Source organism: Eurytemora carolleeae, unplaced genomic scaffold, assembly GCF_000591075.1.
Source record: "Eurytemora carolleeae unplaced genomic scaffold, Eaff_2.0 scaffold755, whole genome shotgun sequence".
Classification (NCBI taxonomy): Eukaryota; Metazoa; Arthropoda; class Copepoda; order Calanoida; family Temoridae; genus Eurytemora; species Eurytemora carolleeae.
This window is the reverse complement of record NW_019396643.1, coordinates 72,270-91,532: the sequence shown is the minus strand read 5'-3', so window position 1 is coordinate 91,532 and position 19,263 is coordinate 72,270. Positions and strand designations below refer to the sequence as shown.

Sequence of the window (19,263 nt, the reverse complement as noted above, 5' to 3'; positions counted from 1 at the left end):
TAAAAATACTTTTACTAAACCCTATAAATACATCTCCACTCAAATTGCACCATATGCATTGGACTGAACGACACAACTCTTTAAATCTTATAAAATCCTTTTACATCGTTCATATTAAACCTGCATAATTACTAAACATCGGCCAAATAAAACTTACTTTTATGATTCTAAATGTTGATTTGTTTTAAAACTTAACCACTTGATAAAATGCATGATTAAAGTAATAAAAATTACTTTAGTGGTACCGATAAAGCTGTGGAATAGGAAAACGAATATTAGACTTAAGTTATGATATATAGTCTAATGAACTTAAATACAGTAATCCTGGTAAAACTTTTTACTGAAAGCAATTTCAAAAACAAAAAAGATTGTTTAATTGTTCCTATTACACTGTTTTCCGGGACTTAGTGTATCTGAAAGTTATCTTACCTCCTTGATACACTCATTCCCTGCAAGACCTCGGTTAATTCTATTCCCCTGTCCACCTAGCTTCTCCTCCTCAACCCGAACCCCTTCAGGTATACCAGCCAGCCCTGTAGTACTATATGTAGAACCTGGAGAACCCTTGAACCTGACTCTAAACTCTAAACATCAAGGATACTCCTCATGTAAACTCAAAACCATACAAATCCATCCTTATCCTGAACATAGAATAAAAAATAGTTTTAAGTGGATAAACAAATTAGGATTTAAGGAAATTCAAAGATCAAAGATCTGACGATTAGTCAAATGTAAATATAATTTAATCGCCGGAGATGAAACTTTATGAGTGATTAATAAGTAGTCCAGCAATCACATTTGGTTCAACTCACGATATACTTGCTCTTTATATCGACACAGAAATTGTAGAATTAAAAGACTTTAATAATATTACTTTTAAGCTTGAACCATACAGAAGTTGAACTAGGTTCAATCTCAACCGTGTTCATAAATTTTCAACTCATGTCCAACTTTAGAAAACTAAACTTTGTTACAAATTGCCTTAAAAAATGATACAAATGTCATCAAAAGGTTCGAATTTTACATTTTCATTTCATTTTTAAAATCTGCTTAACATTTTCAAAATGTGCGTAACTCAACCCAGCCAAAATGGCAAACTTGAAAGTGTCACAATTTCCTCAATTTATGCTACAAAAGACCTCTCCATCGATCGAAACTGGAATTTAAAATATAAAAATAGAAACCGAATCGTTAAAATAAAAAGCCGGTTTATAAAGGACTGTTTTTGTTTAAATCAGTTTCATAACAAAAACATTACCTTTTATATCATGCTGAAGTTTTGATCTACAGACAGCTTCATTATTTTCATAAAGGATTTTTAAACAACTTTCGTAATCCGGGGTTACAGAGGGGTCACTATACAGGGGTTCTTAGAGTTCTGATTTTGGTTCTGGTTCTGGTTCTTGTTTTGGTGTTGGTAAAACAAAGGTTCTGTTGAGGATTAAGACTAAAACTGTGTCTAATTTTATCGGTGAGAATTTTTTTTCGATTTTTTGGGGTTCTAAGTCTGGTTTAGACATGCACTCATCTTAGGATTGATATTTGTTAATGGTTTAAGAGTCTGTAGGACAAATACTCAACTCATACATCTGAAATAATAGAGAGGTTAGCAAAGCAGGAGTTAAAGGGACTGTAAGCATAATTTCAAGTCACCCTCCAAGCACAGATGGCAATACCCGATTCTCCAAGGTACTATTAGCAGTTTTGTATGATCAATTAGGAATAAGACATCAATGTTTACAATTTTGAAAACTAATCATTTTCAATTGTGGTTTCTGATCGGATAAGCGTTACAATGGTACCTTTGTGAATCGGGCATTGCCATCTTTACATGGAGATTGGAGGGTCACTTGAAAGTCACATTAGATATTTATCCAGCAAGGACTGTAAGCGGAAGTACGCTTACAGTCTCATTAGATATTATACCTTTAATAGGACTGTAAACGGAATTTCAAGTTATTGACAGCTAAAAACTTTATTTAACAGTTTCAAAACCTAACAGCACCGTTCTTAGTTATCTAAATAGGGTTGATTTTTATGAGTTTTCATCTCTGTTTCATTTTTCATTTTTAGAAACCATAATTCTAAATTAACTTAAATCTGTCGAAAGCCCATATGTTAAGGATAATTAAAAGAGAAGTGTTTAGTTGAAAAGAAATTTTTTTTGTATTTTAATCATTTTTATTTTAAATAAACAATAAATCACATTTCGATTTGCAGCTTCATTAGATTATAGACACCAACAAAAACCGGTTTTTTTGTACTGCTGTAATTTTCCGTATAAAAAAATATTTAAACCTATGTTTTAAAATAGTCTACGAAAAGCAAGATCGAGTAAAATTTAAATATTTTTAATCTATGTACTTTGTCTTCTATATATATATACTTTGCTTGTATCCAATAAACGTCCAACTGCCAAAGCTATCGGGCCCACGTTTTGTGTGGGACCTGACATAACCCTAAGGCAGGTTTATGGATGCTCAGATCAGAAATCAGAATTACAAAAAGTTGTCTCCAAAAAAATATTTTCGTTAAATTTTGAAAATCCATGAAAAAATATGATGACATCTGCGAACTTTTTTGTAATGGTAATGGTAATGGTAAACGAAGAGAAAATGGTCATAAATAAGGCCACAGTTTAAAGTTGAAAATGGTTACAAATAGAGCCGCAGTTTAAAGTTGAAAATGCTCACAAATAGAGCCACAGTTTAAAGTTGATAAAGCTCACAAATAGAGCCACAGTTTAAAGTTGAAAAAGCTCACAAATAGAGCCACAGTTTATAGTTGAAAATGGTTTTGTAGATTAAAGTGAAGTCAATTAAGCTTTGATTGTTAATAACGGTTTGCATATCTGGGAAACTGTTCTCTTTATTTTCCGGTTTAAAATTCAATTGTATTTTATTGAAGGAATATAAAGTCAGTTAACGCAGTACGACGAATAAATACCCCATTTGTTTGTATTTTTGGGGTTTATTGATTGCAAACCTATACAAATATTTCAAACTAAATATACTCGATTAAACTTTCTTTTTCGCATCAGAAGTTTGCGCATTGAGTTGTGAATTATTGAATAGTTTTATACTCTCCTAGTATATTTACAGCGTGGACCAATAATCATACATTTTGCGCAAATAGAAAATATAATCAATTTAAATCAAGAAGATTTTTTATTCCATTTTGGGAGAATTTGTATCCCGCATTATTACTCGCAATTTCATAGTCCCAGGTATAAAAAGTTTCTAATTTGTTCCGAATTAAATAACATTTTATACCTTACTCTTTTCATATTTCACGGATTTTAGTAAAAAATATTCGAACATTTTCAATCCGATTGCATTGAATAAATTTATATATCCAACCACCTTGTGTTATCATATGAGGCAATATGTTTTTTGTTGGGATTTTTACTTTTTTGGTTTTTAAACAAACCAAAAAAAGGTAAAAATCCCGGCAAACAAACATAATGTCCAGCATAATAACACAAGGCAGTTGCATAAATAAATATATTTTTGCACATACCGTTGCCCCTCCCCCCCTACCGTTCATTTGGAAATGTCGTACATTAAAACCTGTTAAAAGGATGTAATCAATCTATAATTTTCTAATCTTCATAGTTTTGCTTAATTCAAAACCTGATGCTCTAAACCTTTGATAAATTAAACTTAAATCACTTGATCTATGGCAGAACTTATGGTTAAATATAACAAATGTCTTTTAGTCGTATATGTAATATACAAATAAAAAAGAGGACATCTTCTTGATGTGCAACATTTTTTTAGATACTCTAGAAATTGTATTTTCTAATATTACTACTTACTGCTACACCCTACACTATTCTACTACATAAACCAACTATAACATTTCTACAAATTACTTAACTATCCTACAATAATATTACTATTAACTACTACACTATCCTGCTATGTAGTTATGAACCTACTATAATATTACTATTAACTACTACACTATCCTGCTATGAAGTTATGAACCTACTATAATATTACAATTAACTACTACAATATCCTGCTATGAAGTTATGAACCTACTATAATATTACTACTAACTATAACACTAACCTGCTATGAAGTTATGAACCTACTATAATATTACTCCTAACTAATACACTATCCTGCTATGAAGTTATGAACCTAATGTAATATTACAACTACTACACTAACCTGCTATGAAGTTATGAACCTACTATAATATTACAACTAACTACTACACTATCCTGCTATGAAGTTATGAACCTACTGTAATATTACTACTAACTAATACACTATCCTGCTATGAAGTTATGAACCTACTATAATATTACTACTAACTACTACACACCGCTACTGGTCTACCAAGGTATAAATATATTTCTTCTGCAAATCAGTGTCCTCTGGTTGATATTAGGGAAAGCTTGAAGGAAGGGGAAATGTAGAGTGCTTAATGATTAACATACTGACACCACTTTATAAACCATTAATTCAAACAGACCTCTTATATCCCTTCTCCTTTGTTCCTAATGAAGTTTCAATTGTACAATTAATTTGGAATAAATCAACCACTTGCCACAAATTCTAAATTTCCCAGCCTGTTATCTTAGCCATTTCTGAAATCGTAAATATTATTTATTTTAGATTTGGAATTCTGCTAGATCAAATAGTCGATGTTTGAAATTTTGCACCATCAAGTTGCAAATATGTGTGAATTTAGAAATTAGAATTTGTGGCGAGTATTTAGTTACTTTAACGAGAAACTGTTCTAAGAATCCCTTTAAAATATATATTCTTTTATATATAAGAGACTGAGACTGTATTTTTTCTTATTATTTTACAATTATAAAAAAGCCTGAATTGTTATTAACTCCCCTATCCCCTTCAAGGACCCCCCCCCCATAGCTCTATTCCGCCAAATCAGTCCTTTTTATTTATTACCTCCCCTATCCCTCCAAGGACCCCCTCCCCCAGCTCTATTCTGCCAAATCAGTCCTTTTTATTTATAATGTTGTAGAAATTATTTTGTTAAAGGGAGTGTTCGCGAAAAATGAAAGGGGGTATAAGCTTAGTGCAAGAAAAAAGCGCTTTTGATCGCTACTAATCTTAATTTTAAGATTAGCCGCTTTTTTATCGCATAAAGCCTATACACCCTTTCATTTTTCGCGAACACTCCCTTTCAATAAAGATTAATGAAAGTATAATCAATAATAAAACGCAAACCTTGAAACAAAGTTGGAAACATGGATCGGTGAAAAGAACCAAAACTATGATAGTATCCAAAGCACACAGCACTCTTTTCCACTTTATTGATTTGCTATGCATGGTGTATTTAGCACAAATCAATGTAACCTACCTAACTTATGAAATCGTGAAATTGATAAGAAATTATTGTATAAAAAAATAAAACATTTTCGCTTAAAAATCACTAAAATCTGCAACTATGTATGTTGCTGCTCTAAATAGCCGGAAAAATATTAATTGATTGACGACTTGAAAGTCGTCTTTTATCTTAGAAATAGTTTGCGGTATTCTTCATTTAGCAGCCTAATCTTAAGACATATTTTTTATGAAAAAGTTATCTCAGAATAGCCATAGTCCTTTCATTTTAAAAATACATTCTTTTTTTTAAGGTCAAAGACGAATTTAAAATATTCAATCAATAATTATTATTCCGGTTTATTTAAAATATGCAATCAATAATTATTATTCCGGTTTATTATAATATAGCATTGTACTTTAAACTATGTTTCATTAATTAAGCTTCAAGCTTTATTACGCGCAATCTCATTCTCAATCTAAAAGAAAATGTCGCCTGTGTAAATGAAAATCTGAATATACCTTATATTAACTAATCCATCCATGGACAAAACAAATCCCCCCGTGAGTTTTACAAAAATATCATGGAATGATGGAAAGTAAATTAATTAAATTGAAATAAACCTTATTATAGCTGAATAAAAGCTAAAAAGAAAGCTACCTCGCGAACGGAAACAGAGCAAATAATTTCATTATTAAAACTTTTAAAATTTTTTACTTTTTATTCAAATTTATTCAGATTATGGTTTTTACATGGGGTATTCAGCGTGGGCTGAACCCCCCCCCCCCTTGTAAAGTTAAAAAAAAGTAAGGCCCCCCCACCCCCATTGAAAAATTGAAAAACATGGGACAGTCATTTTATTCTTCTTAAACTTACTTAAAAGTACATGTATACATTTATAACAGTGTACTGTGTATACACTGTACATGATTACATGTGGTCCTAATTGTAACTTATGATGTGAGTAAACAATAAACATGTTTGTTTGTTTTCTAAACAAAAAGAAAAGAATAATTGTAAATAAAGGATTCCAATATAAGCATCTACTTCTCTAAACCAGATATATCCACTTCCGCTAACTACGCAGGAAGGCTTAAAAAACATAAAAGTTTTTTCAAAAATATGTATGAATTGATTTATAAAAATTATGTCAGAATTGGCCTACAAACACTAGATTTGTCTCACTTAAAAAAAGGTTTAAAGAATAAAAAACATTTTTTTACTCTTACCCTACAGCATGCATGGTAGACTTTATGTTAAGTAATTTTACTTTAATCTAAAATGTTCTAAAACTTAATGAAAACAGTTTCTACCATTTTCTGTACATCACAAGTTTTGCTAGTATTTTGTAGGTTTTAATTTTTTTGTGATAATGCACGACGTATCTTTACAGGCAAAGAAAAGATGATTTTGTGTGATATATCTACATAGTATGTTCTCATAGTTAAACAACAAATAGACACGAAAGACGCGAAACACCCAGGAAGCCTTTTTTTCACACTTGCTTGAGGGACTTTGTAATATGCTATGCATGCTGTTCTTGTTTTGATTGATCTTCTGTTCTTGCTTTGCATGCTATTTTTGCTTTGCTTGCTGATCTCTTCTTGTATGCTGTTCTTGCTTTGCATGCTGTTATAAGAATTCCTAATGATTGTGTAAATCAAATCATATTTATTCTGTGTTAATAATATTATATTCCCCTGTGCAGTCCTGCAGGAAGCATCATTCTTCATTCTTCAACTTTTACAGGTTTATTTTCCTTTCTTTTACACAAGCAGTTCCCTATTCAGATGTTAATGATAAAAAATCACCAAAATAAAACAGAAACGCAAATTTCATTGAAAAATACATTTTTAAGATAAAAAATGGTAAATAGTATAATAATAAACCCCCATATTAAATACCACATTGGCCCAATTGTTGCCAATGCAGTTCAAAACAGAAAGAGTTTTTCTTCTAGTGAATAATATCTTCTTTTCTATCAGCATACATTCCCTCTTGTCTGTATATAAATAATAATTATATACATACACGTACTTCTACTTATATATTCAGAATATGTAACACAGCCAATCTAACATAATCACGAGGCTTTATACCAACAAAGTCTAAACTAATCCTCATTTCTACATATTCATCCCTTGTAAATAATATAAGGTGGACAATTGCAGGGGGAATTAGTTCCAATCATTGCTCATGGTCTAGAAGTGACACAGGAGTTTCATCAAATTATATTACTGCTTTGAACTGTTTTGGAGCATATTTAAGTCGTTCAATGTTAGGACTTCATAATAGGAACTATAAGTCCATTCGTAAAAGAACTGAGCACTGAATTAAAACTCTATGATCCCTACATCGGGCAGCCTGATTTCGCAGACCTTTCATATTTCAAACTATAAAATATGTTGGATGAAACAGTCAAAGTTTCAAGTAGTAAAGATCAGGTTTTTGTGTTTTTTGTGTATATAGAAGGATTGAATCAATATCGGAATTATATGATTTTCGTAGGAAGATCGAGAGTTTGCTATCAAGACTGGAAAATAATTGTATTTTTTGTTCTTATATAAACATTTAATTGATTGATGGATCCAATACATATTTTTCCTGTGGGGCCCTACTAAAGAAACCAAACAGCTCGATATAAAATGGAGTACCGTCTGCAAAGCATGTAGGGCGAACCGCGTCAGTTGTCTCTCCCTTCTATTCCTTACTCCCTGATCCCATGTCAGGCTTCGACATACGTCTTGTGTTTATATTCCCACCCAGAGACAGTACTCTGCAGTACAAAAGATGCGTACACTTCTGAAATAACTTTCCTTGCATTACATCCTTGGATAGGACAGGAAAATAAGGCTAGGACAGGAAAATTAGGCTAGGACAGGAAAATTAGACTATAGGACAGGAAAATTAGGCTAGGACAGGAAAATTAGGAAATGAAAAAATGATTACATTTCAGTAAGAAAGGGAGGAAAGTTAGAGGACGACAGGAAGTTTAGGCGGTAGGAAGGTACGTAAGCGTAGGAAAATATTTTTATTCTGAAATAAAAGAATAAATTAGTTTTAACACCGAACTAGAACAAGAAAATAATAATAATAAGATTGACCTTATATAGAATAAAATAAAATAGAATACAAAGCATCAAAAAGCAAATAAAACTAAAGGTACATTATTTGACTTGATGTTGAATTTCCAAGCATAGCAATTCTTCGTTTTTTGTGTTCAATGAAAACACTATTTATCTGTGTGTCTATCTCACTTCATGATATTTAGGCCATAATGAGAGAAATAAGAAGTTTAAGACAAGTTGTTGGGAAGAAGTTTTAATTGTGTTTGAGTAATATCTTTTCTCCTGACTAACTTTAAGCACCGATCAGAGACAAGACAATTCTGCATTTTTTATTAATATACCTGGATACTTTTAGATACAAATTATAAACAAATAGACATTCTTTAGATATTTATCATTCAATGACAATAAAGAAGTTCTAAATAGAAAATTATTAATAGAAATAATTCAATTGATTTTTCAGTGGTGCTTTACGCCAACATTAGCCCAATTATAATTAATTACATTTATGCAATTTTTAATATCCATTCTTTAGGTGTTTTTTTATTTCTATTTTTTTGTAAATATGCTGTATATGATCGTATAAAAAATTTGCAATTTAATTCTTAATTTTTAATTTGAAAAACCTTAAACTAAGGAAAATTTTTTTGTCGTCTTTGATGTCTTATAAATCGTGGTTAAGTCTGTATACAGTTAAACCTTATAAATTCACACATTCCCCCGCCGCCACCCTCCCTGTGCTCTTTGTATTTCGTTTACCCCTCGAGCCCCCTTATTAGATCCAATCTATTTACTCCTATACTACCTACTACCTAGCTCATTTTTAATCAATATGACAACCCCTCACTTTTAATTCCTTACTCACTTCCCCTCCCCCTCTTTCTTCTTTCACCGCCCCCCCCCCTTCATTTGCTTTCCACAACCCTTATCACCGACCTGTATCGCCTTCTTAAAATGCCATAATAGGATAATTACAAATTAATAGTATTATATTACTAACTTGGAAACCTAGATTTGTCTGGAAATATTAACAAATTAACCAAAACTAAAAAACATTCCCGTGGTTCTACCGAGTTCCCAATTCAAAATGTGATGCATGATCAGTCAAGACCTTCTAGAGTTATAATCGGACACAACTAGACACCCGAACAGAGATTACTTATTTATGTATAGAATTAGACTTGCTTAAAACAAACTATGCATGGAAACGAAGTTTTTTTCTAAAAAAGTCAACACACTAAGCATAGAAGTTTTAAAGAACATTCCAATGTTTCTGACGAGTTCTCCAATCAAAATTTGAGCTCCAGGTGTTCCTGAGTTTTAATTCAACATACAAGGAAACAAACAGAGATTAACTTTATATTTATTGATTTCGCTTTTCAAATATAATTGCACTATGGAAAAAAGGCTGATTTAGATTGAGCACAATCTACGTCTGTTCAACGAATCATGAATTACCTAAAAATCAGTTTCATCGACATAGGGTCAAACGACAAACGGCCAAAAACGCAACAAATTGTAAAACAACAAAATGACAAAAATTGTATTATTTCATTGTTAGGTAAGGTTCCTGGGCCGAGCGTTGCGGCCAGGACAGGCTAGGGGGCCTAGAGCTGCGGCTAGGAGTTTAGATGAACATAAAAATAATTCATCTGAACCAAAGTATAGTTTAAATATATGTATTATTTCAAAGTTAGGTTAGTTAAGACAATTTCTGGGCCGAGCATTGCGGCTAAATGAACTTTTAAAAAGTTCAAATGAACAAAAAAATGAAATATTCAACGTTTTGACTCTATGGTCGGTAAATTCATTTTGTGAACAGAAAATTATTGATAAAACTTTCAATACACTTTCTCTTTTATACTTTTTAGCAAAGTTTTCTCTTTTTTTGGGAAACTTTTCAACAAACCACTTTTAAGAATAGCCCCGTACTTAGATTTAACTTTAAATATATAACTATACTTCCAGGGTTTTCCCCGCGCCTATCTTCGATTTTAATTGGGATTTTCTCTTATAAAATCATCAAACAATAACCAAAAAAATCGCGAATTTATTTTTGAAATTGAAATTTTTTAAGGCCCATCAATAAACCTACTATGGGGTCATGTGAGGGATCACAAAAATTGGCCCAACCGGTTCAGCCATTAACAAACAAGCAAAGTATATAATTGATTAGAATATTCCTGTTTTTACTCTCTCCCCCTCCACTCCGTGCTTTATAGTATGCACTATGCATATTGTCGGTCCTTTTATGAGCTTTATACGTAAAACGATGGTTTAAATCAAGATTTATATCTAGAAACATTTTATAGAGACTTTATATCGTTCTTTCCAACCAAAGTTAAAGCTTGAATCCTATTTTACTATTTCCAATTTACGTTTGATGTTTTTACTGCTTGTTGGGCGAACAAAAGGATTTTCTACTGAGCATTTCAATCTGGTAAGAGATAGACGAAAATTTTGGAAACCAAAATATTCTCAAAGAAAATGATTACTTGCCTCATACACTAACTATTTGAACTTGTATAACTGTTCAACCTGATGGTGTAAACATTTATAAATTCAAACTTTAACTATTTGATCTTGAGAATTTAAAAGTTTGAAATATATCTTGTTTACAAATTAAGGTTCGAAGATATAGAGATTAGAAAATTAGAGTTTGAGATGAGTAATCATTCCCTTGTTGTTATTACTTGTTAAAGGGGCCTTATTTTTAAGTGAGCTTCTTTTTAAGGAGAGGAGAATCCTCGATTCACAACGGTACCCTTTAAACCTTGGACTGACCAAGGATTCACAACGGTACCCTTTAAACCTTTGACTGATCAAGGATTCACAACGGTACCCTTTAAACCTTTGACTGATCAAGAATTCACAACGGTACCCTTTAGACCTCTGACTGATCAAGGATTCACAACGCTACCCTTTCAACCTTTGAATGATCAAGGATTCACAACGGTACCCTTTAGATCTTTAACTGGTCAAGAATTCACAACGATACCCTTTAAACCTTTAAAGGCGCGTCTTTCGTCACAATTATTCTTGGAAAATCCATGATATGCGAAATTCGAATCCGAAAATCTATTTTATGTGACTTCTAGAAAGTATAATTCAATATTCTTTACATATAAAACAGCTTGTAAACAAAGTATTCAACAAGCATTTCTGTAGAAAAGATAAGTAAAATTCCAGAATTCTTTATCAGATAAGCAACGTAGAATTTGTACACTCTCAGTACAGTTGTATTCTGACGTCATAAGTGTCAATTCAGTTTTTGTGTCCGACAAAATTATCAATAATAGAGATAATTTTAGAATAAAGTGCTTTTCTTACAGTGAAATAAGTGCAATTTTATGTGTATTTTTGTTTCTGTTTTTACACTTTTTTATTTCATCTTGGAAAACATGTCAAATAATGTGAGACAATTGGTTCATTTCCCTGTTGCCACCTATTGTACTTGATAATCTATTTGGATGGAAGGTCATTTGAATTCACGCTTTTATTTCCAATTTAAATTATTATCTGTTAATAGAAGAGGAGGTAAATACAAAATGCATTTGTCGATATTGATTTATTAAATAATTTACTACTTTGAAATATGGCCAAATGTCATATATTCTACTACATTGACATCTAAACAGAGATGGATCTTTATAATGGAAGTAGTTAAACTAGGTGTGACTTGTTGAACTATCATTTTCTGGAAGGTAGTCCCGCAATCGAAACGAATCTTTACATTCTTTAATATCTTGAAGCACTGAGCTGGTTCAACGGAGTTGAATCTTTGCACAAACTCTGATTTTCAGATCTTTGCAACCTTAGATATTTCAAACTATGAAGTCTGTAAGATCATGTAATATAAGTTTTAAATATTAACGGTTTACACTATCAGGTTGCAAAGATATGGGGATTATAAAATTTGATTTTATAGCAAAGACTCAATTCATTTGTGGACTTCTTCCGCACTGTTTAGCGTTTACCTACAGATTAACCCAGCTTCATAATTGTCCAGCTCAGATGGAACAATCTTTCTTATAATAATTTCAAGATTGTTAAGGTTAATTTGCAACAATTCATGTATATTTTTATTATTATACTTACAGAATGAACCTGACTTGATGAAATTTCTATTGAAATTGGATAAGACATTTTATGTATTATATTGTAAACGATTGCAAAGATTTTTTGTAAATTCCTTTTTAACGCCAAACATTATTTGGAATTTGGAATGATAAAAATCTCATCAACAACAACTTTTATCTAAACCGACATAGCTTGATCTAATTTTGTTAGAATTTGTAAGAAAAAGTATTTTTTATTTATTTTAACAAAGGAACTGAGTTTTTGTCACAAACTCTACTTTTCTAATCTTTATATCTTTGCTACCCAATGTCGTAGACCTTTGATATTTCAAACTATGAATTCTGTTAGACCAAATAATCTAAGTTTGAAATATCAAAGGTTTACATCATCAGATTGTAAAGATATAGGGATTAGACAATTTGAGTTTGTGACAAAAACTCAGTTTCTTTGTGATATTTCTCTGAGCAACTTTGCTAAACTCTGATTTATATGTTCTGATAAAGATTGTGAGATATCCCTCGCATTCTTTTATTTCTTACAAACTGTTTTCGGTTTTTCGATATTCAGAACAAAAAGATCGAATTTAATGAATTTAAGCCAGGTCGCTGAACTACCAACATTTTAACCGTTGATTCAAAGTTAAAGATTCATGAAGGATTTGAATTGGTGATATCAATTTCCCTGCAAATTCATTAAATTAGGTTCCTGGTTTCTTCTCACGGAATATGGTTTACAGATAACAATGTTTTATCATGTTTTTCGGTGCCAATATTTTGGCACCGTTCTCTACCATACAACAGGTCCTAATACCCATATAACAGGTTCTTTATCAGCCAATATATTACCAATTATACAAATAATATACTTTCAGGGCGCTTCGCGTCCATCTTCTATTTCAATTGTAAACATGTTCTCTTTGTATACATTTTAAAGCAAAAACAAAAAGTTCGCAGATTTTTAAAAATAATTTCGTGGATTTTCAAAATTTTATGGAAATTTTATGGATTTTGTTGGAGGCTAACTTATTTTTATTTTGATCATCCATAAACCTTCCATGGGGTCAAGTGAGGTTCCACACAAAATTTGGCCCGATCAGTTCAGCCGTTTTGATGTTTATTGGGTACAAACAAACAGACAGACAAACAAAGTATATAGACAGATAAAAGGGGAGATAAGAACCAATATCATCAATTCAATGTTTATTTCAAGTTTTTAGAAAAAGAATTATTTTCTGTCAATTACGGAATTTTATAATTAATTTAAGATTTTAATGAATATTTATAAAAAAAAAATACATTTTGCTTCTAAATAGTTTTTTGTTGCCTTTATTTCTTCGCCCAAAAGTAATGATAATAAAATAATACTGCAAAAACAAAAATAGAAAAATCAAGAAAAAAAACGTGTAATATTTAGTTTTTGAGACACCCTAGACCTTCTGGAGAATATTGTATAAATGACTGATATATGGACAAGACAAGGTGTAACTTTCAATCTGTGTACTAAGAAACAATTACCAAGGGATGGTTATATCAGGCTTAGTATTGGAAATGCCGAGGCCGAAGAATAATGCAGTCAGATAACTTGCCAGATTTTAGCTTTAACACTTTCCTGTCATTTCATTTTTCACTTCACCCTAGCTTCATCACACCTAGGGGTATACTACTTGGTTTTGTTTATGTTAGAACAAGGTTGGTTTGAGGAGAACATACTCCCGTTCTCCAGGAGTAAATATATGTTGTATATCTCCTGGTCTTAAACTAACTGGAGGTTAGTGAGCCCTGGAGTTCAGGTGCCTGCATCCTCTACACTATACACTGTACAGCCTCTACACTATATACACCCAAACCAATTCCCTCATTCTACTCCCCCGCATACTAACCTACTCCCTCATTCTACTCTCCCGCATACCATATTACTCCCTTATTCTACTCCTCCACATACAATCCTACTCCCTTATTTAGCTCCCCCCTGCATACCATCCTACTCCCTCATTTTACTCCCCCGCAAACCATATTATTTACTCCTCATAATACCATCCTACTCCCTCATTATATTCCCCCGCAAACCATCCTACTCCCTCATAATACTCCCCCGCTAACCGTCCTACTCTCTCATTCTGCTCCCCCGCATACCATCCTACTCCGTCATTCTAATCCCCCGCATACCATCCTACTCCCTCATTCTACTCCCCCGCATTCATATTATTTACTCCTCATAATACCATCCTACTCCCTAATTATACGCCCCCGCATACCATCCTACTCCCTCATTCTACTCCCCGCATACCATCCTACTCTCTCATTCTACTCCCCCGCAAACCATCCTACTCCCTCATTCTACTCCCCCGAATACCATCCTACACCTTTATTATACTCCCCCGCATACCATCCTACTCTCTCATTATACTCCCCCGCATACCATCCTACTCCCTCATTCTACTCCTACTCTCGCATTCAACTCCCCTGCATACCATCCTACTCCCTCATTCTGCTCCCCGGCATTACATCCTACTTCCTCATTCTACTCCCCTGCATACCATCCTACTCCCTCATTTTTACACCCCCGCATACCATTCTACTCCCTAATTCTACTCCCCTGCATACCATCCTACTCCCTCATTCTACTCCTTCAATCTACTCCCTTGCATACTATCCTACTCCCTCATTCTACTCTATTGCATATCATTCTACTCCCTTATTCTAATCCCCATCATACTGTCCTACTTCCTCATTCTACTCTCCAGCATACCATCCTACTCCCTCATTCTACTCCCTTGCATACCATCCTACTCCTTCAATCTACTCCCTTGCATACCATCCTACTCCCTCATTCTACTCCATTGCATATCATTCTACTCCCATATTCTAATCCCCATCATACTGTCCTACTTCCTCATTGTACTCAAATTTGACCTTTAGGAACCAGGTAATAGCTACAAACATAAGAGCGAGCATGAACTCTTTCTCTTCGGCTCACCTCAATTTGCACTGATTAAATCTTATGTATATATATTTCAGGTAGGCAGTTTATACAGGACTCAACTGTGAACTGAAAACACAATAAATCAGTCCAGGGTTAATTAATTTTACGATAAAATAAAATTCTAGCCTTTAAAAATAAAACTTTCTCCAGATAAAACATTCAATTTTATATAACAAATGTTTAATTTTAAATAAATAGAAAAATTCACTTACAATGTTGATTTGTCCGGAGGTTTGTAGCCTATAGTGTTTAGAATGCACCACAGTCTCGGGTACAAGAACTAAATATGAGCTTTATAGAGTTGAGTTGAGATCTTTATGTGTATCTTAAAATATCCTTCTCAAGTATTGTCTTTCTCCCAGAGATCACAAGAATTGTAATCGAGATTAGTACCTGTATTTGATCTAGAGAAGCTTAGATCAGGGATACAGTGTAGAGGTCCTTCCGTCAGAGATGTCGGAGAGGATAGATTCCTTCTATCGGAGATGCCGGAGAAGTGAGAACAACCAAGCCAAGGTCGTAGGAGGTCTGGTACGTAGAGATGGAGACGCCTCTAGGATACTATCAGAGGAAACGTAGAGAACTCAAACCAAGCGTCAAAAGACACAGGAACACTCGGACTCTGTTGAGATCGGAGTCTTGTTTGTAGAGAACTCAACCAAGCGTCCAAAGACACAGGAGCACTCGGACTCCGTTGAGACTGGAGTCTTGTATACGTAGAGAACTCATGACCTACCCAAGGCACAGGGTGTCAAGATTAGTAGGTGAGAGGAGAGTAGAGCATCTTCATCCCAGAGACCAAGGATGCAGATAGGTTTAGCTCCGCGAGTCAGCGGAGAGGTTAAAGCTCTAGATCAACAGGAACTCAAAGCCAGCCTAGCATAAGAGTTGTTGAAGTGGTTGTGAGAATTCAGGATAATTTTTAAGCTCAACTTTTAATGTTCATAATTAATCACCTGGTTCAGTGCGTGGAGGCATGCACGGAACTTTTGAGGGAAGAATTACAATTATCACAACAAATCTATATATATTATATAAACCATCCGTTAGAAAAGAATCAAGCAATATGGAGTAAAAGTTTCCATGTGAATATTTAAATCACGGATGATTTATAAACCTGGAGAAAGAGGACGAAAACAAGTTAGAAAAGTACAACTAACCCATCTTGGTCTGAAAGACAAGACCAATTATTAAAACTAAAGTGGCTAGACTTTCAAGCATTTATAAAACTTATTGACAGTTCTATTTAAAGATATGTATGATATTAGAAAATTAGACTCAATTTCAAGAATAAAAAATAGGCTTTAGAAAAGGTTTACATAAAAATCTTAGATTGGTAGTTTGAATGGTAAGATAAACAATGGTAGATTCAATGTATTTGTAGAGATTTGTAGGATTAGTTGCTTGAAGATAGGGGTTCTCTGTAGGACGAGCTGGAGAACTTCTCGACTTTGAACACCCTGAACACACATTAGTTTATAAAGATCCACAGATCTTACACTCATTCTACTCTCCAGCATACCATCCTACTCCCTCATTCTACTCCCTTGCATACCATCCTACTCCTTCAATCTACTCCCTTGCATACCATCCTACTCCCTCATTCTACTCCATTGCATATCATTCTACTCCCTTATTCTACTCCCCATCATACTGTCCTACTCCCTCATTCTACTCCCCCGCATTCCATTCTACTCCCCGCATACCATCCTACTCCCTCAATTTACACCCTCCGGCCTCCTCCTCCATACCTAATTGTAAGGCATGTTTTAAAAATGAAATGTTTACAAAAATCAGAAGGATCCCTGATATGAGTTGTAATGATAAATAATGTAAAAAACACAAATACAAATAAAATCAAAATCTTAAACTTGAGTATTTTTAACACTGGGTTGTTTTCCCGAATTCAAATCAAATCACAGAATATAAAAATATTAAAAATTGACCGATTTAAAGCAAAAAAACGTTTTTGAGAGCTAAAATATATTTAGATAGAGAAAAAAAAATTGTTGACCATAGCTTGCGCGCACAATTTTTAATATTTTGAACTCGCCAAAATTAATCGATTTTTTGTAAAAAATGCATTTGAAATGATGCCTTAAATTCAAAGAGGAATACAATTTTGCTTTTGTAATTTTGTAATTTGATTTTAAACAAATTTCACAAAATTGCACTCCCCTTAGTGATAGTATTTGATATAAAAGTTATTTTTTTCTAAAATGAGATATATCCTTGACCTTACTTACTCACTAACCTTTTATATGACAATATTTAGCTTGCCTGGATGCCTGAACAAAAATTTGAAAGTACAGTTCTAAGATGGCAATATTTTTACATGTTTTAAGAGTAATTTGCTATTTTGAGCCTTAAAATACTTACTCTCAATGCTAATTCCTGAAATAAAATTGCTGGGTCAAGGGCTTTTGACCTTAATATTTTTTTGTTTTTGCACATTTTTCGCTATGAAACTTTATTTTGCAATAAATAATTATATTTTTGCAAATTTGCTCATTTTTTTTAGAGATTATCAAAGCGGAGCCCATGGGCTTTCCAAACATGTATCGTATGTTATAGATTTGTATCACAATAAGGAAATAAAGGGGGGGGTCACTGTAACCCCCCCCCCCCGTCTATTTTGGATAAACCAGACGTCAGTCGCAATAGGGTTAACTTATTAAAGGGACTGTCGTTGTTCTTTAAAGTGACCCTAAAGGAATTGAGTTTTTGCCACAAACTCTGATTTTCTAATTTCAATATCGTTGCAACCCAATGTCGTAGACCTTAAATATTTCAAACGATGAATTCTGTTAGATCAAATAATGTAAGTTTGAAATATTAAAGGTTTAAATCAAAAGGTAGCTAAGATAAAGGTTTTACAAAAACTGAAAGACTGGCAAAGACTCAGTTCCTTTATAAGGGAACATGTCCTATTCACAGTCGTACCCGTAACAATGTGGAAGATAACGTAGTTTTTATAAATTGAAAATTGTTTGATCTATTTATTTCTAAGGGAATAAATGAATCACTTTTGTACAGAAACAACGAATTAAAATAATCAGAGCTGAAAACTTTAGAATGAGATATCCTTAATCCCAATTACTTAATCTGAGTTTTCAATACACACACTCTTGATTTTCTTCTTAAACCGTTCTTACTTGGAAATAGTAGAGAAAAATGAAAAACCGGTATTTTAAAATCAGAGAGCACTCCCGTTTCTGTATATTAATCTTAAATGGCACGTAAAATTTTTAATTTAACGGTTACTTATATGCAACTCTGATTGATTGAATTTTATACACTTTTCAGGATACAAGGACAAGATTAGGTTAGTCTCGATATTAAGAAAAAGAGAGGATCAAGCATTAATCTCGATATCCACTATTCTAAAGTTCTCAGCTTTTCATAAATGAAAACTGTGATATTCATACAGGATCAGAAGGGTACCGTAGTTAATATGAAATGCCACTCTTTCAATTGGGCGTCACTTGAGATTACATTTTCAGTTCCTTAGTTAGTGGACACAGCATTTGAAATAAATCCTACTACTAAATTGTACTTTACTGCAAATATTATTATGTTGATCAATTTTTTCAAAGGTTGCATCGACGAGAAAACCTGGAGTTCAGTATCCAGATATATCCTGATATATCCTGGAGTTCCGTATGCAGACATGGCCTGGAGTTCAGTATCTAGATATATCCTGGAGTTCAGTATCCAGATATATCCTGGATTTCAGTATCTAGATATTTCCTTGGGTTCAGTATCCTGATATATACTGGAGTTCATTATCCAGATATATCCTGGAGTTCAGTATCTAGATATATCCCGG

At 33.0% G+C, this 19,263-nt stretch overlaps 1 protein-coding gene across 1 annotated transcript in view; it reads right to left on the bottom strand.

Moving 5' to 3' along the window:
• The window catches only part of LOC111706769 (sodium channel protein 60E), a gene marked incomplete at its 3' end in the record, with an annotated part of 89,511 nt that extends 75,315 nt beyond the window's left edge, over positions 1–14,196 (bottom strand). The window contains exons 1-3 of the mRNA XM_023479705.1: positions 13,967–14,196; positions 1,259–1,589; positions 430–641 (exon numbers count right to left, since the gene is read on the bottom strand). Of these exons, the coding sequence (XP_023335473.1) occupies positions 430–446 (17 nt within the window). The remainder of the gene's footprint in view (positions 1–429; positions 642–1,258; positions 1,590–13,966) is intronic.
• Positions 14,197–19,263: the final 5,067 nt, after the last annotated feature.